At 54.4% G+C, this 24,711-nt stretch overlaps 10 protein-coding genes across 10 annotated transcripts; 4 read left to right on the top strand and 6 right to left on the bottom strand.

Annotated features, from left to right (window-relative positions):
• Positions 1 to 103: 103 nt before the first annotated feature.
• J4E87_002646 (uncharacterized protein) lies at positions 104 to 1,280 on the bottom strand (the record flags this gene model as incomplete). The annotated part of the gene is made up of 2 exons (XM_049374282.1): positions 104 to 754; positions 804 to 1,280. 2 exons carry the CDS (start codon positions 1,278 to 1,280, stop codon positions 104 to 106), a joined length of 1,128 nt encoding a protein of 375 aa, XP_049236422.1.
• Positions 1,281 to 1,736: 456 nt separating this feature from the next.
• On the bottom strand, positions 1,737 to 3,392 carry J4E87_002645 (uncharacterized protein; the record flags this gene model as incomplete). Its single annotated transcript, XM_049374281.1, has 3 exons — positions 1,737 to 1,979; positions 2,115 to 2,904; positions 3,100 to 3,392. The coding sequence occupies 3 exons, from the start codon at positions 3,390 to 3,392 to the stop codon at positions 1,737 to 1,739; spliced, it is 1,326 nt and encodes a 441-aa protein (XP_049236421.1).
• A 173-nt stretch (positions 3,393 to 3,565) lies between these two features.
• Positions 3,566 to 4,294, top strand: J4E87_002644 (uncharacterized protein; the record flags this gene model as incomplete). Its single annotated transcript, XM_049374280.1, has 3 exons — positions 3,566 to 3,585; positions 3,780 to 3,902; positions 3,952 to 4,294. The coding sequence occupies 3 exons, from the start codon at positions 3,566 to 3,568 to the stop codon at positions 4,292 to 4,294; spliced, it is 486 nt and encodes a 161-aa protein (XP_049236420.1).
• Positions 4,295 to 4,721: 427 nt separating this feature from the next.
• Positions 4,722 to 5,714, bottom strand: J4E87_002643 (uncharacterized protein; the record flags this gene model as incomplete). Its single annotated transcript, XM_049374279.1, has 3 exons — positions 4,722 to 5,333; positions 5,383 to 5,641; positions 5,689 to 5,714. The coding sequence occupies 3 exons, from the start codon at positions 5,712 to 5,714 to the stop codon at positions 4,722 to 4,724; spliced, it is 897 nt and encodes a 298-aa protein (XP_049236419.1).
• Positions 5,715 to 6,492: 778 nt separating this feature from the next.
• Positions 6,493 to 7,182, top strand: J4E87_002642 (uncharacterized protein; the record flags this gene model as incomplete). The annotated part of the gene is made up of 1 exon (XM_049374278.1): positions 6,493 to 7,182. One exon carries the CDS (start codon positions 6,493 to 6,495, stop codon positions 7,180 to 7,182), a length of 690 nt encoding a protein of 229 aa, XP_049236418.1.
• Positions 7,183 to 8,778: 1,596 nt separating this feature from the next.
• J4E87_002641 (uncharacterized protein) lies at positions 8,779 to 10,203 on the bottom strand (the record flags this gene model as incomplete). Its single annotated transcript, XM_049374277.1, has 2 exons — positions 8,779 to 9,119; positions 9,180 to 10,203. The coding sequence occupies 2 exons, from the start codon at positions 10,201 to 10,203 to the stop codon at positions 8,779 to 8,781; spliced, it is 1,365 nt and encodes a 454-aa protein (XP_049236417.1).
• A 1,256-nt stretch (positions 10,204 to 11,459) lies between these two features.
• Positions 11,460 to 13,010, top strand: J4E87_002640 (uncharacterized protein; the record flags this gene model as incomplete). The annotated part of the gene is made up of 2 exons (XM_049374276.1): positions 11,460 to 11,691; positions 11,743 to 13,010. The coding sequence occupies 2 exons, from the start codon at positions 11,460 to 11,462 to the stop codon at positions 13,008 to 13,010; spliced, it is 1,500 nt and encodes a 499-aa protein (XP_049236416.1).
• A 1,997-nt stretch (positions 13,011 to 15,007) lies between these two features.
• J4E87_002639 (uncharacterized protein) lies at positions 15,008 to 16,214 on the bottom strand (the record flags this gene model as incomplete). Its single annotated transcript, XM_049374275.1, has 3 exons — positions 15,008 to 15,432; positions 15,482 to 16,156; positions 16,211 to 16,214. The coding sequence occupies 3 exons, from the start codon at positions 16,212 to 16,214 to the stop codon at positions 15,008 to 15,010; spliced, it is 1,104 nt and encodes a 367-aa protein (XP_049236415.1).
• A 4,634-nt stretch (positions 16,215 to 20,848) lies between these two features.
• J4E87_002638 (uncharacterized protein) lies at positions 20,849 to 22,225 on the top strand (the record flags this gene model as incomplete). The annotated part of the gene is made up of 2 exons (XM_049374274.1): positions 20,849 to 20,965; positions 21,017 to 22,225. 2 exons carry the CDS (start codon positions 20,849 to 20,851, stop codon positions 22,223 to 22,225), a joined length of 1,326 nt encoding a protein of 441 aa, XP_049236414.1.
• A 516-nt stretch (positions 22,226 to 22,741) lies between these two features.
• Positions 22,742 to 24,556, bottom strand: J4E87_002637 (uncharacterized protein; the record flags this gene model as incomplete). The annotated part of the gene is made up of 3 exons (XM_049374273.1): positions 22,742 to 23,215; positions 23,307 to 24,065; positions 24,248 to 24,556. The coding sequence occupies 3 exons, from the start codon at positions 24,554 to 24,556 to the stop codon at positions 22,742 to 22,744; spliced, it is 1,542 nt and encodes a 513-aa protein (XP_049236413.1).
• Between the last annotated feature and the right edge of the window lie 155 nt (positions 24,557 to 24,711).

Raw genomic sequence — 24,711 nt, 5'->3', positions numbered from 1 at the left:
GAACATGTCGAGGGCATGTAATTACATTATCTACAAACACTATACACCTGCAATATGGGAATAAATCGTCTTCGATAGGCTCTGCTCATATGTTTGCATGAGTCTACTGACCCTTCTTCTCCCCAGCCTTCTTCTCCTGCTCCAGAATATACTGTACACCCCTCTTGATACCCTCATCCAAAGTAACAAGAGGTTCATATCCTAACCGCAGTCTCGCCTTGTTGATGCTGTGGTACTTGGACATACTGCTGTACTTGACCTGAGCCCTAGTCAGATTAGGCTTCTTTCCCATGAGCCAAAAGACGTTCTCTAGAATCGTGCCAATAGCCCACATGAATTCGGTGCTAAGATGCCACACGCTGCTCAAGGGTGTTCTGTCGCCCGCCTCGTGCCATACGGCACGCGCAAAGTCCCAGAAGTATACGGGTTGTCCGTTGGTGATGAGGAAGGCTTCGCCGTCGACGCGCTCGTTGTCGAGAGGAATGGAGGGTAGGCGTTTGTGGGTGTGTAGCAGTGCGATAGCAGCGAGCACATGGCCGTATGCGACGTTCTCGACGTAGGTGAAGTCGAAGAGGTTGGTGTTCTCGCCGACTTGGAACTTGGTTTGTCCTTTGCGGTATGCGCCAACCATCTTAGGAAGCAGTTGTACGTCGCCTTCGCCGAAGATACCAGCGGGACGGATGGCGCAGGTCAGGAAGTTTGGGGAGTTCTCAGGATGGCGGTTCGCTTGGAGGACGGCCGTCTCGGCGTATGCCTGGTATATCGTTAGCTTCTAAGACATAACAATGCGATCGTATGCTTACCTTTGTGGTTGTGTAGTACTCAGGCTGGTCGTCGCCAGTAACAAGCGGCCATCTCTCGTCCGCGTTGACGAGATCGTTTACGTGGTCGAGGATGACACTCGCTGAGCTTGTGTACACGAAGCCCTTTACTCCAGACTCTTGCGCGGCCTGTAGCAGGACCTTGGTACCCCCAACATTGACCTTGTCGTGAATCTCAGGCTTCAGGTCGAAGTGTGGAGATGCTGTGTGGATGACAGCATCGGGCTTGATCTGTGAGAACAGAGCCTTCATGGCAGGGGCGTCCGTGATATCGCCATCGTGGTAGGACACGTTCGGGCTGGCATTGCGATTCGAGTTGGTTCGCAGATCGAGGACGGCGATTTGTGTCTGGGGGTGACGCTTGACGATCAAGCTGACGATGTGGCTTCCTAGAAAGCCGCAGCCTCCGACGACGAGGACCTTTCCGAGCGATTGGATAGTGTCTGAGTTGTTCGGCATGGTGGAGGATGGGGTGTCAGTGCAATTGGTGGTGCGACGATCAGGGATTGTTTTGCGGAGAGCGCTCGGGGGAACACTTTCCGGGGGCTTGGGTTAGCTTCAAGGTTCCCGCATGTCAGGGTCTCAACGGCCATACTCGCGCGTGCAGAAGCGCCGTTCCCTGCACAATTATCACGATTTTCAAGAGCGATGTAGACGTCCAGGTCATATGAAATCACTTCAATGAGACAAAATATCATTCGTATTTCATGACTAACGCCGTTATACCGATGCAGTTCCCGTAGCCCTGATGAACGAACGCCGTGTAATGCAAGCCACCTCGCAAGGTCGGGCTTGGGGTATCATGTAATGTCATATCGAGAGGAAGACCGGCCGTGGGATCATTAGTTCGCAATCTCTAAAAGCAGTTCCTAGACGACTATTAGCAGACATCGTTGCAACGTCCACTAATGAAACTCACTCAGCGCTATCCTGTGCGGATCGCCTCAGTTTACGGTTATAGAGCTTCTTTTCGTCGGGAGTGCCCCAGAACAGCTTCGCAGCCTCGGGATTGACCAGTGTGCGTGGGTCGTATGCAGGTGACTCCTCCTCGATAGCCGCAATGATGGCCTCAATATGTGAGCGCATATCGTCCTTACGGGCAGCATCGTAGCAGAGTATGCCATCGGGCGATACACGGTGGTGGTAGAGAACCGGTGTCTATCAAATTGTCAGCTTGTCTTGAGGAATACGTTACGAGATAATTCGACAACAGCGTCTCCATATAAGAATCGGGCGGATACATACTAGACATCAGTTAGCGGAGAAATCTCAAAAAGCACGCGTGATGGCTACGTTACCCTCAAATCTAACACGCGGTAAAACCTCTGGGAATTTGGGGCTAATGTATAGCATAATCCGGAACATGCCGCCGTCGAGGTTCGTCATAGGTCTCCCGAACAGGACAAGCTGCCATACGAATGGGTTCTTATCGACAAGATCAAGATCCAGAGTAACGGCGTCTTGCTTCTTGTACTTCTCGATGATTTGCTCATACTGGCGCTGGAGGTTGTTGGCAATACTCATCTCTTTGCTAACAGCCATCATGCCCTCGGCGGCCCATGCCTCCATTTCCTTGTTGAGCGTCTCGAAGATCTTGACCAGGCGCTCGCGGAGCTGTGTGTACTGGAATGTGCCCTCCATCGCGTTGCCCGGGCCCTCGAACGGCATCTTCTCAAAGCGATCCCCATCCTTGTTCTTCTTCACTGCCTCGTCCACGCGAGCTAGATACGATTGGTAGTACCATAGGAAGCGTCGCTTGCAGAGGTCCTTGAAGGGCTCGAAGGGCGCGTCGTCCCTGCTCGACTGGTAATCCTCTTCCGCGTTGTAGACCGTTACGCCAGACCTCCCCCAATTGATGCCTAGGTATTCTTCCAGGCGATCGATGACGGATATGCGCAGCGACTCGTGTCGGATCTTGTCTACGTATGCCTCCTGGTTCTTCTTGTCGTAGTCCGAATTTGCGTCCTCGAAGCCAGGCTCATTTTCGTACGGGTTGCTCGACATAAGGCTCTGGATGGAGATGAGGATAGACTCGAGGCCCTGGGCAGACGACCATTCTTCACCACGCTCTCCTCGCCATGTACTGCATTCTGTTAGCATAGACTCAGCCTTGGAGGTATCTGATGCGATTTGTCTCGTCTTTTGACACAATAAACGTGTTCGTATGCTTCAGGACTGCCGTATTTTGCTTCGTTTCAAGACAGCCTAGAGGCATTCGATACGTTTTGTTTTGTCTCTTGACAGAACAGACACCTTCGTATGCTTCAAGCTCACTTACCCAAGAATCGATAGGCACACCTTGCCGCCCGCGTATATATTGGGATTGAATCGCGTACGCCCTCCATGGGTAGTTATAGCCGTGACACTCGGAGCCTTAGTAGGGTATTCGCGCGCAAACTTAACAGCGAACTCGAAGAAGCCGAACTCGTAGGGGGTGTCAGGTGGGCCTATGATTAGCGCCCGCACATGGCGCACGTCAATATCGCGGCAGGCAACGGCTATGGAGAGGTCGGAGCCGCGCTGGATCTCGCCGAGTTCGCGGGTGATTCTAAGAATGCTTTGGTTGGACATGATGGTGTGTGGAGGCCTCCCGGCAGCGGTTTGGATAGTTGAGATTCGCGGGGTTGGTGAAGCTCAACGGTCCGCGTTGGCCGGGCTGAGAATATTGAGCGGGTGTGGGTGCCGTGGTGTGGGGAGTCTTGAGGAGAAGCAGTGGTAGGAGTGAGCGGGCCTCAACCGTGTGAATGGCCAAGCAAACACCGATGTGAGCTGTCAAAGGTGAGTGGGTAGTTGGCTGCGGTGTGCAACTAGCCCCTCCCAGGGTCCCACAGGGCGGAACGCGAGCCGCAACACCACGCCGCCGAAAGTCGCGATAGTCTGTTCCTTGCGCACCGATCGTCAAGATGTAATAAGCAAGCCGAGTGTGTTCCTAGGTTGTCGGCTAACACTATAGTGTAGGGTGGTGTTCGCGCTGTTCGTCATCAGCAAGTCTGGCGGTCTCATTTACAATCGCGAGTTCCACGCGGGCATGAGCAAGCTCACCAGCAATGACTATCTCATGCTCGCTGGATCTTTTCATGGGTAAACCGCAATCTTCTGGGCTTATGAACTTCCACTGATGAGCGCCTAGAATGCACGCCATCACAGCGCAGCTCTCTCCAGTCCCACCCGTCCGCGCGCCGCCTCCCTCTACCACCACACCGAATCTCCAGACCTTCCCTGTCCGCGCAACCGGTATCGAGGTCCTTGAAAGCTCACACTTCCGCATACAATGTTTCCAAACACAGACCGGTGTCAAGTTCTTGCTCTTCACTGAGCCCCAGCAACCGAACGTCGACACTATGATGAAGAGGATATATGAATTGTATGCGGATTACGTCATGAAGAATCCGTTCTATACCGTTGAGATGCCGATTCGGTGCGAGAAGTTCGATCGGGGGCTGGATAGCTTTGTCAAAGTCAGAGGGGGTTGAGGAGGCCACATTGGGAATATGATACCACGAATCGGAATGAAGAGAAACAAAGCGGGGCGCGTGTTGAACAGCACGAGGAGCGTTCTGCTGCGGCATGCATTGCCACTGGTTGCAGTTCGAGAGCACACTAGAGACTCTCGTACCAAAGCTCCAGGGCATCACTCTTGGGTCCGTAACATGTATGATAGTGTCGGGTCTGGGGACGAAGAGAGACCACCCACTAGGGAAGTCAAGTTGTGAGAGATGTGCTGTAGAAGATAGTACTGTCTCCAGTACCTATCAATGTAGACTAATGTTCATTATTTGCTTCATTTCATCCGTGCCATGCGGTAGACGCCAGCTCTAGTCATACAGTAGACGCCATGAATACTCTTGCTCCACCGTGAAGCTTCAAAGGCGGTCCTCTTCCTAGCTGCGCTATGTCCGCTTATGCCGTGTCCATCTTGTCTGGGTCGTCGTCCTTCTTGTCCTTGCTGCCGCTTCCACCAGGCTGGCCCGAGCTGTCCAGCAGCGGCTGCTTCTCGTCACCCTCAGCCACTGGCTCGAGCTCCGACTTGCCCTCGGCCGCCTCCTTCGTCTTCTTGTCCTTCTCCTGCCGTGCCTTCTCTTCCTCGAAAGACATCCTCAGCGCCAATGCGAGCTCGGGGTCGACCGATGGATCCACGCCGAACTCGAAGTCGTTGCCGCCGGAAGCACCGCCGCCTCCGCCTCCGGAACCGCTGTCTCCACCACCGCTGGATGCACCCTCCCCGCCAACTATAGGTGTAGTAATCAATGAATCGCTGAGCAGGTTCGCGCTGGGTGGAATGGTGGCGAGGTAGGAGCCTTCGGCGCTTTGTACGTTGTCGCTAAAGGCTTGGAGTTTCCGCGTGGTGTCGTCGCTCAGCTCGCCGAATGCGATGATGTCGATGCTGATACCGCTCTTCTTCATCTTCTTTGCCAGCTTGACCAGGTTCTTCTCGTCCTCCTCGATGGGGCTGCAGTTGAACATGACTATCCGCTGCTTCTGCGACTTGTTCTGTCTGTGCTTGAGAGCCAACTGCAAGTTCAGTTAGCAGGTGTCATCCCAAGGGTTATTGTCAACTTACAGCCGCGACGTTGATGCCAGTCACGAAGTGTGAGCTGCCCTTTATCTTTGTCCGGTGCAGACCGTCCAACACCTTGCCAATGTCCGTTGTCAGGGTCGTGAGGATCTCCGGGGTGTTGCCTCCCATGCTCATGAGACCGACGGATGACTCTGGGTTTGCACCAGTCTTCGCGGAGAAGATCATGTTCACGGCGTCCTGTTGTGCTTCCCATCGCGAGGGTACATAATCGCCATTTCGACTAGCTTCGCTGTTGTCAACGCTGCTGAAGTTAGTATGCGATCGTTGTGTGAGTGCATATAGCCTTACACTATCATAGAAGCTTCTAACACCATCTTGAAGGCCGGATGTGTGTGGGGTTGAGGTGGTTGTTTGGGTAGTTGGTTGGATCGACGGTAACCTTATGATGCTGAGCTCAGGTCGCCGCAGCGGAGGACGGAGGCTGGCCATGGGAACCACCGAGATCACGTGCGTTGTGACCGCGCATGCGGGAGGCCGTGCGCGTGTCGAACGAGAAATGACTCAGACGGCAACTGCAGCATCTAGAAGCTTACTCGTGCAATTCAACATCGAATATTGCGACTCCAATCCTAAAGCGCTGCGCTGCAATTGTTGCTGCGCAGACTGCTATCTTGTACTTTGGTGTTCTCTCTTGTCTTGCGACCAACCTCGATGTAGCAAGTGTACTGCTTAGGCCGTGACGTCGCCCTTGGCGCTGGCGTAAAGGACAGACCTGCGGGCTCCAACGTTCCTTCCTCCAACATCCCACTCTGATTCAGCAGCTGCAACCACCACCACCCGCAACCACATCAAATCTGCTCCAAATCTCTCAAAAGTTGTTGCAAAAGCATCAGAAAGTCTCAATAAGTCACTTATACCACTCAAATCTTCTCCCCAGTATCATCGTCGCGGCTTGCCTTGCGTTGTTTACTGTTCTCCACCACCACAACATTTGGAAGCTGCAACCCTCTTCCACCACCCCCACACCCGAGCCTCTCAAGATCAATATCAGATCTTTGAAAGTCTCAGCAGCTCTTCTCTGCTAGCTGGTACTCTCCGGCACTTCACAATAACATCACCGCCGCCGACGCGTCACACATCACACAACACGCGATGAACAACATCAAAGACGGCATCACAGCTGAGGCGAAAGCCAACATGCTAGCCAACCTCCAGATCGAGCTCGACTCGCGCAAAGAGAAGCTACGAGCGCAGTGCGACGCGCAGTGTGCCAGCATGCAGTCGCGTCTCGAGCGTCGCGTCAACCGCATCCCGACCGTGACGCGCCAAACCACGCTACTAGACCTCCTCAAGGCATCCGCGCCTGCACAACCAGTCGCGACCGCGACCGCGCCAGCACCAATCAAGACTGCGCCACCCAAGAAGACATCAGCGCCAGCGCCAGCACCTGCCTCCCGCAAGACACGCGCGGCTCCCACAAACTCTATCCCAACAAGCTCCTCCGCACCCGCGACTTCGTCACCAGACACCAGGCGCGCAAAGCCTGCCGCCAAGGCCAAGCCCACACCGACATACGCTCAGCCAACAAAGACCACACGCGCCAAGAAGCGCAGCAGCGACGAATTGTCTGGTGAGGACAAGGAAAATGCAGACCTACCTGTGCCAAAGAAGCGCACTAGGGCACCCACTCAGAAATCGGCGCCTGCTGCTGCTGCCCCAACTACGCGCGCAACCCGCGCTGCTTCCCGCACAAAGACAACCACTTCGTCTCATGTGCTGTCACCAAAGACCAACACGGCCAACGTCAGGAAGCCAGCTGCTCGTAGCGCCCGCCCCAGGTAGCGCCCATAGACGGAAACGACTACTCAGCATTTTTTCGGCGTTAGATACCCCATTCGTTTTCAGGCGGCGTTAGATGAGATGGTATGATTTTGTTTTGATTGGAGGAAGTTGGTCGTTTTGGTTGTTGTTCCCCTCCACCCTGGCTTGACGGCCCCTTGAGTTCCAGCCGCCCGAAAGGGCAGGCTCTCAGGGGCTGAAGATAGCCGGGTGGGGGCATACATTGTAGGATTGTCTTGTTTTTTTTGTAAATGTTCTTTGGAATTGGTCGTTTTTGTAGTTTTGTATGGCAAAGAGCTTCACGTAGCCTAGGAATGATGAGTTATGATCTTGATTCTGCACCCAGAAAAATCTGCGTTGAAGAATACGTTACGTTGAGGACCACCTAGTTGATGGAGTTTAATACAGTGTATGCGGCAAACCTACTGCAACGCTGTCGTCGCTTGGTGGTGCCTGGTGTATACTTGACCTTGGATCCTAAGCATTCGGCGATATATACCACGATGTATGCGGTAACCCAACGTGTATATTTGTATTCGTTGGTACTGCCAGGAGTATACATCAACTTGGGTAATGTCTAGTTCTCCAAGTTCAACACAATGTATGCGGCAATCCCCAACTAGCTACTGCCGTTGATCGGGGCTGCCAGAAGTATACTTGACCTTGGACACCATGCATTCGCCGATATATAACACTGTGTATGCGGCAACTTGACGTTGATATTAGCGTCTGCCAGTGCTGCAGGGAGCATACATTGTTCTAGACACCCTCTATTTGTTGACTTTCAATACTATGTATGCGGTAGTCCGATGTGGAGACTGCCGTTAATCGGGGCTGCCAGACGTATACATTGCTCTGGAAACCGCTCAATTGTTGAGAGTGAAGAGCACGTATGCTGCAACCCAGCGGCTATGCCTTTCTCCGTTGTCACTGCCAGATGTATACATCAGCTTCGATACTGCGTACTTGTCCATGATTGATACCGTGTATGCGGCAACACGATTTGGGTTCTAGCACACACTGAAGTTGTTCGCAAGAATCGATTAAGGGAAGTGTATCTACTTCGTAGTTTGAAGCATACATCACCCTGGATACCTCCTACGCCAAGATTCAGTACTGTGTAAGCAGCAACGCCGCATGTAATCTAGCATCTACTGATGTCACTGACATGAAACGCATGAAGAAGTCGCATTGCTACCCTCCAGGTTGAGATATACATTGTCCTGGAGCCTTTCCACTTGTTGAGCTTTACTACCATGTATGAAGCAACACTGCATGGATTTCGCCATCTATCAGTGCCATTTGCAAGATATTTTGAGGAAGCCCTGTTTGTGTTTTCCAGGTTGAAGTATACATGATGCTTATTGCCGTTCACTCTGTGAGAACAAATACCGTGTATGCAGCAACGCCGCCTGAGTTTTGTCATCCTCAGAACGTACCCCATGGACCAGAACCTACCGTGAAGGATAGACGTTGAGCATCTTATCCAACTTACATCACAGATCATTATGTATACATCTGGAATACATGTGGATTGACAGGTACATTTCATAAAGACTCGTCTTCATATAGGTACCAAAGCCCCGTCCAGGTCCACCCTTAATCCCACTTCATAACCGCCTCCTCAACAATCGGCCTGATAACCTTCCTACCCGCGCTACTCTTGTGCGTCCACACCATCTGCCTAGGCGCCAACTGATCCGCACGGTGCCACGGCTGGAAATCAATACCCTCCTCGTTGTTCTCCAACGCCTCCTTGACGGTCTTGAAGAGCGAGTCGGCTTGGTCCTGGTCGATACGGACGTCGTCGCGGACGGTGAGGACGACTTCGCGGATCTTCTCCTTCTCGCCGTCTTTGTAGTGCTTCTTGTACTTGTTGAGCGTGATGGAGATGTCGACGCCGGCTTCGGCGGTCCAGGCGGCATGCACGGCGAACCAGTCTGGGGTGTGTTAGTTGAGATGGACTCAAAGAGTAGATTGGGAATGGAGTCAAGACTTACCAAAGAGTTCCGCAAAGTCCGTCTTTAGGATCTGCTCATCCATGGAGTATGGAATCGAGGCGAAGCCAATGCTCACGGTAGGAGTGCGCGGGGAGGGGGTATCAATGATATCGCCCTTCCAGTCTCGGCGCAACAAGTCGCGCAGACCAAGGTTGTCAATGTCCTTTTGTGCCTTGCTGAGCTCGTCGTCGAGATCTTCCATTACGTCTTCGAGGCTGTCCTTTTTCCAGTTGCTGCGTGCGAGGACGCGCTTGGAGACTTCGATGTCGGTCTTGGTCGTCTTCTTGCCTGACAAGCCGCCAGAGTCGATGGCAATGGCGCTGAGGACCAGCTCGAGCAATTCATGCGGCATGTGGTATTCTTCGTCCAGTTTCTCGAGTTCATCGAGCATCTGGCGAGCGACGAGCGTGGTACAGCTTGCTGCTACTTCGAAGACACGGGGTTCGGCGTCAGGAGCAGTGCCGCGGTCTTTGTGGTGATCGAAGATGCTGAGGATCTTTGCCTCGTTCCACTTTCGTAGAGGGCTGCCATGGTCGACCAGGACGATGCCCTTAAGCTTCTTGCCCAGAGTCTCGGGGTCCTCAGGTAGCTCATCCAGCGTCAACAAGTCCTCATGGCCAGGCGTCATCTGCGAATTGTCGAGGGCCAGCCTGTTCTCTGGTCGCAGATCAAGCGCATGCGACGGTGTCTGAAGAAGTGCAATGGCCTTCATGGGCTTGTCGGTGTGTTCGGTGGAGTGTTCAAGATGGTAGGCCCAAGTGAGCGCCGCGGTCATGGAGTCCATATCACCGCCCTCATTGCCCATTACCATCGTCCACTCATCCTCCTTGCCGGCCTGCCAGTCTACCAAGAACTCCTTCTTTGTGGCACGGCTCCATTCGCTGAAGTGGCCTACACCAAGTGGTTTGGCGAGCTGCTTCGTCGACGCGTCGAGTATAGCTTGTTGCGGCGCGCTGCGCTGCGGCATGGCAGCGACGCGGCTGGCTGCCAGAAAGGCTGGAACAAGGGCGCGTGCCGCTTTCATTTTGGAGAGATGAATGCGATAAGGATGCTACAGGTATAGATTATTGTGGATGTCGGAAGGCAGCATGGCTCAGGTACGGATGCGCAGCTGGGATCCACAGCTACGTCAACGCTGGCCTAGGCGCGACCAGCTGGGCCGTGTTTCAGCCCTGTGGCTGTGAGTCCAGACGCTGCTCCCCCAAACCGGCCTGCAAGCGACATTTGACATTTGTTGAGTTCGACCAGGGTGGCATAACAATAATGCATGTCTCCAAAGCCCACTGTTTCTGCGCACAACTGGCAGAGTCTGCGCAATGCGACTAATTGCTTCTTGGTGGCTCCCATGCAGAGACTGTGGCTGCAGCGACAGCGACGTGCAGGGCTCGTATGATCAAGCATTGGGCGTCAGCCATGCTTAGTCAATCCTTCTCATGCAGGCGTCAGTAACCCCAGATATCTCTGCAGTTGAAGAGACATGAGGTATGACGTCAGAGCTGATTGCTGGAGGGATGGCATGCAGCCACTCGGATCCTCAACGAAGCCGCCCTAGCCGAAGCACTACCACGCGGCTGGTTGACAACCCGCGCGTGCAAGGAAAGCTTGACTGTGTTTTCCAAGACCCCTCTCACGCTCCTATTCCTCAAACCCGTTATTTATCGCCGTGCCAACGCGCCGCTTTCCTATCACGGCGCGCTCCTAACCCTGTTCTCACGACGGATTGCGGAGACAGGCTGCTGACTGAACAATGAACTAATTGCGTCGGTCGCGGCCGGATCGCTCGCTGCACGCTTAGCAAGACACTACTTGACCCCAACGCCGCACTCTCGCCCAAACTGCTTCCTTTCCTGGGGCTCTCTCGTCGCAACCGCTGCAATTATGGATCAAGGCCCACACGAGCAGGGACGACCGTTGGCGTCGTCGTCAACTTCCACCACCACTACCTCTGGCCCCTACACTACCACCACCACGACATCCACCGCACCCGGACAGGGAACGAGCGTGCACCATTTCGGGCCCCAGTCGACCACTATTACACACCCTGCCGTCACCACAACGACACACATGCCCTCCACTCAACCCTCCCAACCACACGCGCCTACCTCAAATCCTATCCAGCGCTTGCGCAGTTCGTCGATTCGCATAAGAAGACCGTCACATCAACCAAGCGTAAATACTCCCCAACCCACACCTGACCCAGCGCCAGTACCGGGATCCGACAGCACATGGCAAGCCGGCCGAAGACGAAGTAGTTCTGAACCACGCCCACCTCCAGCCGCCATGGTCGCCGACGATAGCCTAAGACGTCAGTTAACGGGCCCCCATCTACAGCCTCTATATGAAGATGGCACGGCGACAGCAAACCCTGCTATCGGCAATGGTCCGCCGACTGCCAGCAATGCACGAAGAGGGATGACTCGTCAGTCCTCCGCTTTCCACATGCGGCGGCATCAGAAGGACCCAAACCAGAACATGATGGGCAACAATGTTGTCGATGTGCTTGATGTCATCGGTCAGTAACCCCAGAGTATGCTACATTGGGGTATCAGCTAACAAAGTCTAGACCCCGAGATATCTGCCCTCACTACGCTGAATAACGTTCAGAACTCGCTGTTCTTGCCCAATCTACCCTGGCTCTATAACCGCCAGCCCACATACGATCTTGGGCAGACGACATCAGACTCCTCGGACGAAGAGATGGGCACAGCTAGAGGGGCCAGACGCGAGGAAGATCAACTCCCTGAGATGACACAACAAGGCGAAGTAGAACAAGCCGCGCGCGGAGAATTGCGAAGAAACAACACTATCGACTCCAATCTTTCGACTCTCGAGGAAGGTGCTGGCCATCACTACGCCGTGCTGCCACATGGTGCCTCATTGACAGGATGGACCGACGAGGAGAAGGAAGCTCTGGACGACCACGTACGGCATCTTCTCCACTCTCGACGCGCAAGATTCAAGCGGAGTATGAAGGGCTTCGGACGTTACGTTCGCAACCCACTCGGCTTCCTCGTCACGTTGTACTTCTTCCTCATTACCTTCTGGGGAGCAGCATGGGTACTCTTCCTCATTGGCTGGATTTACGTTGGTGATCGCCAGGCATACTTCGTCGAGATTGCTGACCAGGTCCTTACTGCCTTGTTCTGTGTTGTTGGAATCACCATGTTCCCCTTCCGCATCGTCGACACATACCACATGGCTTTTGTCGCTTACTACGCGCACAAGACCTGGCGGCTACGTAAAGAACGAGGACTACAAGAGTTGAAAGACCACAACGAACTACCGACCATGCCGCGATCTAACGCTTGGGAAACAGGCGAAGCAGAACAAGAAGGCGTCGAGGCCCCCGTTCTCACCGCCGAAGAGCAGAAGAAACTCGAGCACCACCAAAGCAAACTGGAGAAGTCACATACCTTCTACCGGCCCCACGAGACATACACCCACCATGCCTTTTCCATCCGCCTCCTCATCACCATCATTGTCCTTCTTGACTTCCACTCCATGTTCCAATGCGCACTGGGAGGTACCACATGGGGTATCTACTACAAAGACCGCCCCAAGGAAGTCACCGCCATCATCCTGAGTTGTAGTCTTACATGCAACATCACCGCGGGCATCATTATCGGTCGTGGCGACAAGCGCAGTCGCAAGAAGCTCGTCGTTGAACAAATCCTCCGTCAAGAAATGACCGAAGAAGCGCTCAAGAAACTACGAAAAGAACGCGGTATCAAGGCCAAGGGCCTCATGACGAAGAAGCAGAAGAAACAGGTGCAAAAGGAAACGATTGGTGAACCCAAGAACCCGTTGGATACTATCTTGCATCGTGGGTAGTGTAATGTTTTTATCTCGAACTCCTTTGAAGAGGTTCCTTCTATGATGATGGTTAGATTTTATGTTTTAATTATACCCTTCCGGCGTCTTGCGATCGCCTTTTTCTTCGCATTTAATTCGGCATTTACCAGTTAATGTCATGATGTGAACTGTCCCATCGAGCTTTCCGTGCTGTGATCCTCGCCTTTATACTACTCCAATCAGTCTAGTGACTACAGCATGCGCCTCAGACAAACTATGTATATGGATCACATCACCATCCCAAGTCAAGCCAACATGACTCTATCTCGGACCTAGATAATTCTCCTAGAAAACACCGCAGCCTGTAGATCACCACCGATCACCATAAGCAGACAGATATACACACCAAGTCCCTACCTCCCGACTCCAAACTTACCACCCCACCGTCACCAGCCACACCAGGTCTACGGAAAACTCACTTTGCCTTTTGCTCTAGCCGTCGCGCCCACTGCCACTTCAGGGCTTCGGCATTCCCTACCGACCGCGCACTAACATGATTCAGTCTAGTTGCAAACTGTAATTTACCTCGCGGCTACCTGACACATATGCACTCCAACACCCTTTTGCCTATCCTGTAGCTACAAGTCATGTCAAGTGTGTCAAGTCATGTCCAAAGAGGTACTCCACATGGCAGAACTGCACTCCACATCCCGAAACCCACGTGCTGCGGCGCAGTTATGAACCTCGTGTCGAATGAAGTGCACTCCACCTGCTCCTTTCATCGAATGCCAACCCCCCGCCAATGTCAAACTCACCGAGAAACCAAGCAACCAAGAGAACTACCACGCCGCGCCACGCCACCACGCGCAAACATTGCAAGTTGCGGAATATCTAGTGTATGAACGTGGCTGTGTTGATGCAGACCTAAACTTTGTGGTAGTTAACAAACAAGCGAAAGTGAAGTTAGTCAAGCGTATGTTGAAGAACAGCATGGCGCGCAAAGATAAAGGGGATGATGGGGATCGGGGAATATTGACGAGACACGAGTCATTAGTACAGCGGCAAACAGCCTTCCGTCGCCTGTCAGTCAGAACAACAGATCATCGAAACAACGACAGCACCATCAGTGAAACTTAACTGCAATACGTCAGGCAGCCATGCTTACACGTGTCGGCAAGATCCGGCAAGAGGCGTGCGTGACGACCCGGGGATTTGGAATCTCCAATACACTCCATCAACAACAGTACAAGTGCAGTGAGCGATAGCGAGAGAGGGTGTGTGGGTATAGTTCGGTCGCGCAAACCTGCAGCGACGATCCATGTTTAAGAATTTGTGGTAGGTCCCCCGCTAATAGCTGTTAATGCATGTTTGAGAAACATGGTCCTCCTTGGTTGCAGATACATGTCCACGTGTAGAACGATGGCGGGGACGGGGACCAAAGTCCCGGGTTACATGCAGTGATGAAGCCAAATCCGACTGAAAGACTGATTAATCGCTGGAGAATGACCCAAAGCCCAACCGTACGCCTGCTATGGCCGAAGATCCCACTCTTGGAGCCGACATGAGGAACCCGATTCACCGATTTAGTGATTCATGACATATACTTTTTTTCCCGACCTTTCTCCGAGAAGCTTTCCTTGCCCTCTCACTCCAAAGGTGTAAGCCGCTCCATATAACGCCGTCCTACGATCCGGTAGGTGAACAAAGGAAAGACCCTCTAGGGGTGTCGAGTATGCCGATGATGTCGCATAGGATCGTGTCATAATACATTCGATGCTGAAAGGTCGTGAAACAAAGCCGGTAGATAATTGAAACCGTTGTTGGTGGGACAGCTAGTCCTAGGTCCGAACAGAGTCGGCTAAACCGTGTACCCGTCCGTTGGTGTAGAAGTAATAAACAGAAAACGCTGAAGTGAAGCCTCACGATGTAAGGCGGAAAACAGACCCAGAAATACAGTCCAGTGAAGGTCAAGACTCGAGTGGCTTGAGCAGCCGCGTTGCTCATGCAAGACGACAGTGATGTGAAGAAGGGTTGCTTCAACGGTGAGGGTGCTCGTAGGGCCGCATACCGCCAAACTCGACGCCTTGCATCGGTCCCTGCATAGAGCCTCCATGCGGCGGTGGTCCCCACTGAGCCTGCGATGGTGGTGGCTGTTGCGAGAGCCCTTGCTGTTGCTGTTGCTGCTGCTGCTGTTGCTGCTGCTGTAACGGTGGAAGGACGTTGGTTCCGGACGCAGGAGTTGCGGGTTGTCCTTGTGCGAACTGGCCTGTCATACTTCCGTAGACATGAGAGTTGGATGGATCGACGCGACGGAGAGCGTTCCACACGGCGTTCAATTCTGCTCGGAGGAGCTCGTTCTCCTCCTGGGCCCGACGACAGTATTCTGCATCAGGTCGCAAGCGGCTGATCTCTTCGCGAGCGCTTTGATGTGCGCGGGTCAGGCTGGTGACGTATTCAATAGCTAAAGACACGTCAGTCAAACGTATATAGCGATTCATGAGTGAACTTACCCTTGGTGAGAATCTCCCACTTGGATGACTTGCTGCCTGGGCTGTTGGGAAGGATGCCATTGAGATCGTCGAACAGGTTCTTCATCTCACTACGACGCTTTCTCTCTGCCATCTTGTGGCTGACGCGAAGCTCAGGGGTCCTGCTATAACTTCCACTCCCAGGCGCAAGCGGGTTGGTGGGATCAACATTCTGCAGGCTAGTCACGCTGCGATGTTGCATGGAGTGATGATGAGTGCTAGGGATGTCTGAACTAGTCAGTACGTCTGATGAAGGATGAGAGTAGGGAGGCGTGCCATCATTCAGTCGTTGTTGACCGGGTGGTAGCTTGGAGTCTGTGGTGAAGATGCTGCTGTTGACCGACGTCGCGAAGCTGCCTTGACGCGAAGGGGCGTTGGATCGGTCTGCGCTAGACTCGCCGCTGCTAGACGTCCTCTTCTCTTCGTGGTCGTAATCATCTGCGGGAAACGCCCAAGCAAAACCCTTAGTTGGAGCCGCCGCCATGGGGTCCGGCATGCCAGACACGCTCCTTGGGTTGGGATTAATGACCGGAGCGCGTCGAGGGGGATGGTTGGCACGCGGAGCAGCACGATTAGGGGACAGAGGAGAAGTGCCGTTAGGGCGCGAATCAGGATTTGTGATGCCGCGTTGCTGCTGGAGGTTCGAGACAAGCGAGACTCGGGACGCATTTTGGCTCTCGTATGGTGACTGCGGGTGAATGGATAGATGACCCATGGTAGCGTTCATCCGACTGTCTACGCTGCTGCGTCGAGAGTCGAAATGAGAGCCGGCATCGATACTGAGCCGGCTGTCGAACCCTTGATTGAGCGGAGGTAGAACACCATGCTACTGCTATGTTAGACGAGTTTATAGGTGATCATAAAATGCGTACCTGAGACGTCTGGGAGAGGCCAGACGGATACCTAGCCGATGATGGCGTCTCAGGTATCGAACTTCTTGATGGGGAATCATCGGAAGGGTTGAGTAGTGTTTGCACGTGTAGTCCCAAGGACTGGGACATAGTTGATGAGTCTACAAAGCGTGTCAATAACGTGCAGATGATAGGTATCGTGAGAACTCACGTTTGCTTTGGGCAAGAGACCAATTGCCTGAGTCGCGAACCTCGCGTGCTTCTGAGTGCTGCCTGGGCTGTGCCGGGGTCGGCTCAGCCGTAGGTAGACGGTTGGTGAGTGAGGACAGTGGCGGCAGAGATTGCTGGCCCTGAGTGATGTTGTTTTGCATGTTGTTCTGCGACATGTTTCCGTGCGGCGTGGTACGCTGAGAAACAGAGTTCATGGATATGGAGGCGGCGCACGAGGTACCTTATAAAATAGTCGTGCGTGCCCGCCGTTAGTGGTAGCGAGAGGGCTTTGGGCTCGTGATGATGTCCACACTCGAACGGGTGAGATAGTGGAGCCAGTGAGGCGCGGAATAATGACGTTTGCCAGAGCAAGTGGTTTTGGTCACTTTCGGCAATCGTAGATGGGCCAGGTGGGAAAGATGGAGAAGTAAGAGTAAAAGAGGGCCGAGTCCCGGGAAGGAAAGCTTGGGTAAGGGTAGTGGCCGGGGCGTGGAGTGGAAGAGGGATGCAGGGCGTGGTAAGGGTAACGGGCAGCGAGGCCGCACGGGATATGGTTCGTTCCTCCCTGAAAGTAAAGATGGCAGTTGGGTTGAAGTGGGGCACGACGAATGGAGCGCCAAGACCGTCCCAACTCTAATGGCAAGCGCAAGGTAACGATCCACGCCGATTACCGCGAGAAGGGCAGGAGCGATGGCCGTGTCTTGCAGGAGTGGCAGCTGCGAGGGTGCCCGGCGTCAATGACTTCTTTTGGCGGTACGAGTCGGGACAAAAGCAAACACGGTTCCTGGCAAAAACTCCACGAGAGCTGGGAATGCGGCTGCCGTGCTCTCCCTAGTCGGCGGACGCTGCAGCAGGGACAATACAAAGGTGCCTTTGCCCAGGCCAGATGGGACACGGCGTCCAGAGGGCGGGATCTGGAATTGACACGATGGAGGCGCCCTAAAAGACGAGTGCACGACGTGGGCGTCGAGCGAGGCGTCGTGGTGAGAATTGGCCAGCTGGGGCGGCTCTGGGGCGCGGTGGGTCGAGATGGTACCAGTTGACACGGCGACGAGGACAAAGTGTCGAGACTCTGGATTCGCGCGCGTGGGGAAGGAGAGCAGCAGTCAGCAGACTACCGGGTCGAGTACATGTCCTGGGGCGGAGGGCAGCAAGGAGCACAACAAAGCAGCGGGCAGCCGGCGGTCTAGCCGTAGGGACGTCGTACGACGTTGGGAAGGGACCTCTGGAAAGTGGAGGAGGTGCGGCGCAACAGAAAGCTAGAGGCGACGGTTGAGTCTTGACGAGTCGCAAGGGCAGCCAGGGAGCCAGCCAATTAATGGATATGGTGGTGCCCAGAGGTGAGCCGGCCGCACGTGGGAAATCGTTCAATCGAGGCCTCGTGTATCTTAAGCTGCCCGTCTAGCGGCGGCTAGCTGCACTTAATATGGGCTCCCTGCCTCCGCGCGCGAACTGGTGCACTTGTCATATGGCGGTGCCCATGACAGCAATTCCCTCTGCCACCACCGACCCGCGAGGGGCCACTCCGCCCGGCTGTGGCAGCCAGAGGTTCGTTCCGCTCCAGCGTGCAGAGCAGACGCATGCGCAGGCACGGCATCCTGAGCCCCGCGAGCAGCAGACACGGGCGGCGAGCATGGCAGGGCCTTGTAGTTTGTCGTCACTTTAGCCAAACCCGTGTTGCTATCCCGCCGCCCGCTGTACCGCCACGAGGTCACTAGCCCTCCACGCCTGCTACCCAACCGGCCAAAGCGCCGAGCAAAAGCAAATTCTGCGACGCTGTCCTCCTGCGCCGATCCCTCATGGCCGCCTGCAGCGCGCGCATCCTTCTGTAGCCTGCATTCGCTGCCGGCATGCAGTAGTCGCCTTAGCCCGTGCCCATGCCAAACAACATGGCCATACTTGGCCGGCTAGCGCTGTGCGAGACCACGGTACAGAACGACTGCTGAACATATCCACACTTCGCGTCTCCGGGGCCACCGACACTGCCCCCATTGTCGCTTTGTTCCGATGGATGCACTGAGCTTCACAAGTCTGCAGGGCACGGCGCTCCCGAACCCTGCTTCCCGCATGGCAATCATCCCGCTCCATTAACCAGTCCTCCTGGCCCGACTTCTGCCAGAACTCCCGCCGCCCACAGCCTCTTTTGCCCTGCCAATTATACTCCGCGGTCACACAGGCGCTGTGCCTCCTCTGTACCCTTGGTAATAAACCCACCCCTTGCTCCTGTCCACTTTTACTCCATCGCTCTTTGGTCGAAATGGCAGATCGTCTGTGACCGTTACGTTTATCCCTACTTCTGCTTCTTGGAACCTGCAATGCACATGATGCTGAACCCTTGGAACCCGCATCCATCGACCAGGTTACACGGGACACCATGTGAGCATCGACGTCGCTGCTATCTCGGACGACCAGCCTCTGTACAGCAATCTTCCATCGATTATTGTTGAACTGTGAGTTCCATGTTCTTTGTAGCCGCCATTGGAAGCCCTGAACCATATCAGCGACTCAACTCGTCACAGTAATGACCAACATCATTCATGGCTCTACGATCACCCACCACGACCGCGGTGTTGTCTCAGACAAAGGATCACATCAGCGTATTCATCGGGGCACACGATCGGCTAACCTACTTGGAGTGTGTCTGCCTAGAACGACTAGGACCATTGAAACTGGACTGCAGACGGCAACTGCGGCCGAAACATGTCCATCTTTACGCATCCTTTGAATCAGTATCACGTAGTCGGTCCAAGCCGGTCAAGCTACTCTACACCACATGGCGGTATCGCCGCCTCCTCGCACTGTACTCGGTCTGGCGGTGCTACCACACGCAGACCCGACGACCAGGTTTACAACGTAACGGTCTTGTGTCAGGTGCCAGTGCATGTTTGGTCCTCCAGTGCTCTGATCGAGCAACGGTGGCTGAGGAGCCAACTCCGGATCCCACATGAATCCACCGTCAAGCCAACCGTAATTCAAGTTTGCAGAACTTACCATTCACCACGTTCAGGGCCGTCGGCTTGTGAGCTCAACAACATGGGTGTTCGTCTGCTTCCATGGTTCAACTCCGCATCGAAAGATCTGGAAGGCTTAGTTATGGTCACAGCATTGTTAGGCTGTAAGAGATATAAGGCTTACATGCTGTTGTGTCTGCAGCTTGTATGGCACGCTTTTGGGGCAGTGCCCGGGCGATGGTTTCCATGTTGCTGTGAACGTGGACCACACCAGGAACGAACGGTTTCTTGTGCTCTCAAACAACATACATGATTCAGGTTTTGTGTCTGTCAATGTCGTTGTTCGATCCAAGCCACCGATGGACATGCATCATCGAACGCGCGTGCCTCCACGTTGCACAGGCGCGACACGTTATCAGCACGCCAGCTACCTCCAAAAGCAGGCTTGAAGGACAGATGTTGTACTCGGACGCGTCAACCTGCCAGCAGTTGGTATCCGTTGGTAAGTGGAACTGTTGGGGCGCGGACCGTAACACAATGCAGGACTACCCCAGGTGGGTCGTTACGCGCTCAAAGTCTATCGGCAGACAAGACCAGTCGGTAAGGCTCCCGTGCCTCCCTTGCAGTACATCATTAGACGGACATTGCAGTGACATGCTCCGATGATCTGAGGCTTGGTGACATTCCGGCTGCAAGGCCCCTGAAGCTCGGCAGCACAGCAGCGGTCGCGTACCTGAAGGCAATATAGTTGTAATTGCCGGATCCGAACGGCGCTGCAACGGTTACTCGTAGATTGCAGTTACACTGAAAGCTCATCTCGGTCATGACTACCGGAGCAGTATGGTTGTTGAACGGAGGTTTACCTCGAAGTGGTGCAACTACCAGCGCAAGCATTTCGCCTCGGTACCAACCGAAGCCTAAGATGACTGTACCTCGATCGATTTGGGTGGCATTGGGTAGCAAAAATGCCTCAGGCACGATTACCGTACGATGTTGGCACGAGATGAGTAAACCTCGAAGACTCTACACAGTACCCAAGGTATTTCTATGTGCCTGGCCTCGCGATTTGCTGCCAACCCGACAGTACGGATACGCTACGAAGATGACGGTCATTACAGACAGGAATCGGCCCGTTCATCCATGGGACATGTCAAGCGCCTGCCTGATCCAGGTGCTAGCTGCGCCGCGGCCTCGCCACACGACAGGGATGGGCAAATGCGGGCGGGGATGCGAAGCGACCACCACAATCACGTGAAGATCGTCACGATGCAGATAGCGCTGCGGGGCAAAGCTTGGTTCGCAACACGAAAATCACGCGTGAATTGTGAGCAGGCACCATGGACGCCACCACCGCATGCGCCGTGTCTGTTGATACCGAGCATGTTGAACGGGAGGACGCCGTGCCATCGCATGTTTTCCCTTTCCTTAGGCTTCCACGGGAGCTGCGGGATCAAGTATGCATCTCTGCCGCCACTCCGCTGGATCTTAGACTGACGGCAATATAGATATATGACTACACTTTCGCTGCGCAAGAATTCAGCGTTGACCGGGCCATAGAGCGACGTCACCTGAAATATTTCAAACCCAGCGCTGCTGCCATCCTCCTCATAACCCGCCACCAATACTTCCTCCTCAACCGTCAAGTCGCCCGTGAAGCCCTCGAGATCCTGTTCAAAAACCACACCGTCTACCTCAGCTGCGGACCATTTGTTCTGAAAGCACTGCTAGAGAAGATCGAAGAACCCAATGGTCCCGGCAGACAATGGCTGAAATGGCTGAAGAAGATAGAGTTGGACTGGGAAAACTTGCCCAACCTACAACACTACCCACCTGACCGAGAAGAAGGAAGGGACGTGTGGTACTGGGAGCATGACCAAGAAGAAGTTGACGTCGACTACATAAGAGGCGCCTACTACAGCGGCCACTACGACGAATACGACCACGAAGGCGAATCCTACGACGACAACATATACGACGCCTCCAACGCATCACTATACCCATCCTTCCGCCAGCCAGCCACCACGCAAGCCCCCAACGCAAACGACCCCTTCGGCTTCTCAAACCACTACCCCTTCGCGGACCCAACGCTCGATCCCGTCCGCGAAGCCTCCGCCGCAGACATAGCCACGAAACTCGACCTCCTCGTCTCCATGGAAGTCACACCCCTCTTCACATACCTCGCCTCGCCCACGTTTAATCTAAGCAGCATAACACTCCCTCTACGATTCATATCCCGCGGCTCACACCAGAGTCGTAGCGTCTCGCGCCCAGGCTTCGCTTTACCGCTCAAGATACGGTACTGGGTTCAAGTCTGCGTTCACGCCCTCCTCATGCTCACTTCTGCGCATGAAAGCGGTACGTCGTCTTCGACGCCATTACAAGAGGTGCGCGTCAAGTACGCGCCGGTCGATATCTGGGCGTCTATGGAACCGACGGACGACTTGCGCCGTATTGTCGACCTGGGAGTCTGGTTCGATAACCCAGAGGAGGGGCAAGAAATAGAGAGGGAAGGAGAGGGCGAAGCGTTCCGTGCTGTGTGGGAGGGCATGCGAGCGAGGACTTCGTATGAAGAGCGGAAGAGGTTGGGGAGGAGATGGGGGTTGAAGGCCGATATCACGTTTGATCCTTGGGATGGGGATATGGATAAAGGGAGGGTGGGGGATGAAGTTGAGATTGTTTTTACGAGGAATGAGGATACGGGTTCTGTGTCTTGAGGGTAGCGAAATCGAAATGAGTACGATCAGCTCTCTCGGTCTGGACGGTTGGATGAAGACCAGACGAGTCCGCTACTCAACGGTGGAATGTACGATAGTCAGAACATTCGAGTTGTCGAGACAGTTACATACACTTGGCTCATAACGGTCACTTGATAAGATCAAAGTTTGACGACGACAATTCAGTGAAAAATCTCTTTATTCTTACATGCCTTGTCTGATATCAAAGGTGTGGTCACTATGCTACAGCATGAGCCCTCATGGCCAGTCGTCCACGCCAATGTCCATCCAACCTACTGCCATGCTGAATGCCCTTTACAAGCAGATTGACAAATGGAAAGGCAGATAGAAGCGGCGGTATGAGAAGATGACAAGAATACACAAGCCAACAACAACCTGATACACAAACGCAGTGCTGGAACACCGCTCCAGTATGTGCACTCCTCAAAACCTCAACAGCCGCTCGTCAGCAGGTACTGTAAACGACAGCCGTGGGTTGTGCGGTTGGGACGCCGCCTAAAAGTCCCAGAATGACTTGTCCGCACCCTTCCTACCACCCATGCCATCGCCCTCCGTCTTAATACCAGCACCATTGTTGTTCTCCTTCTTAACAGGGCTCTCCTCGAAGAGCGACCACGCAGCTTCTGTGCCCTTGCGCCCACCCATACCATTACCCGCGATGTTTATGCCGCGGTTCTCTGGTGAGTCAGCGTGCGTGCCCCAGTGTGTCTTCATGGAGTTGCGCGTCTGCGTCTTGGACTGCGTTACATCGTTCAGGGCGCGCCTTGCATCGCTGTTGTCGCCGCTGGTTTCGTCCGTCTTGTCCGTGACGTGGTCTTCGTAGAGGCCTTGGCCTTTGTTGCTGCGTCCGCCCTTAGTGGGTGCGGCTTTGCGCTGGCCCTCGGGTGTGCCTTCGTCGACGAAGTCGAAGTGGGCGTCTTGGTCGGGGCGCGCCTTGTGCACGATGGGGCGGCGGACGGGGGAGGTGTCCTGTGGTGGGTATATGTTAGCAGGGGTTCAGCTGGGTAGCAAGAGACAGAGATGTAGCAACCTCCGCCTCTGGCTGATAGTGTTCACCAACCTCATCGTCGCTCCAGCCAAAGTGACGAACGGCATTAGGAAGCGTCTTGGGCTTTGACTTGTTCGGGGTGGCGAAGTCGTCAAAGTCCCAGTGGGCGTCGTTCCTGTTGCGGTTCTGGTCGTGCTTGGATGGTCGCGCAGTGTCTCGTACCTTGGGTGTCTCCTCGCCTTCGCCAAACGTGAAGTGGTCGTACTTCTTGGAGCTCGTCTTGATGCTCATCGGGGCGACTGGGTGCTCGTCTTCTTCCTCTTCAAACAATCGGTTGGCCTTGAAGTTCTTTCCGCTACCTGCTTTGGCTGGGATGCGCTGGGGCGAAGGAGACGGTGAGTCGCCCCCTGCGCCAGCGAACAGCTCAGAGTACTCGCGTGGAGGCGGCTTCGCAGACTGAGCCCGGGGCGCTGCCGGCCCAGAGCTGCGCGACTCCCGCTCCTCAGCGTCAACCTCGCGAGGCGCAAACAGGGCGAGCGATGCGTGCGGGTCGTTCATGGCATTGTTCGTTGATCCCCTCGAACGGGAGCTGATGGAGACTTCATCTGCGCCTCGTGAAGCTGAGGTTGAGGGCCGCGACGACGCGCTCGATTCGGTCTGTGCAGCTGCCGCGTTGGATGTGATGAGGCGGATCTGTTCGCTGCTGTCGCGGATGGGCCAGTTGCGAGAGCGCGCACCAATGACGTCGATCTGCTTGAGCAGAGAGCCCTGGTCCCAGTACTGGCGGATCTGTGTAATCTTGCCCGACTTGTCAAAGTGGACCATGTGCACCTGTCAGTGTCAGTAAACGCGTGGAGAAGGCGTGCACCCCATCCAAGACGAAACCGAACAGGTCTGCAGACTACATAGTGGTAGAATACGCAAAGTAGAAACCTGAGCGTCAATGTAGGCTTCAGATGTTCGGTTTCCTCTTTGAGTGAGGTGGGAGGACGTGGATTGAGTCAGGCACATACCATAGGGAACGTCACAGTTCGGTCGGTGACGAAATTGTCATCCAGGCCTGGCAGGTATGCGCCGCCACCGTTGACGAACTCGATAGTCGTTTCAACGTCGATACTCAGGCCATTGCCGCCCTCAATCGCGTTGAGCACTTTCTCCTTGGTCTTCTTCAGGAGCTTCTCCTGAACAGACAGGTGCTTGATGATGGCGGTCGCGTCGTTGATGCTGGTCGTGGTGGTGACATAGTGGAGCGAGGCATTGTCCGCCAGCGCGCCCGAAGAGGGCGTCGCCAGGAACCTGGTGTATGTGTCGCGGAGCGTCATGACGCCTTGTATAGTAGTAGCTGTTTAGCTAATTGCTGTTGTGCGTATGTATACCGGGGCGAGTGTGGTGGCGGGTCAAGTGGGGTGTGATGGCTGTGGTGATACAAATGTTGTGAGTAAACAATCGCGGCCGGACGCGCGTAAGATTATGTACC

Source organism: Alternaria ethzedia (assembly GCF_023757985.1).
Source record: "Alternaria ethzedia strain BMP 0044 chromosome Unknown scaffold_4, whole genome shotgun sequence".
NCBI lineage: Eukaryota > Fungi > Ascomycota > Dothideomycetes > Pleosporales > Pleosporaceae > Alternaria > Alternaria ethzedia.
The sequence above is the reverse complement of the archived record's forward strand: the minus strand, read 5'-3'. Positions and strand labels throughout refer to the sequence as shown.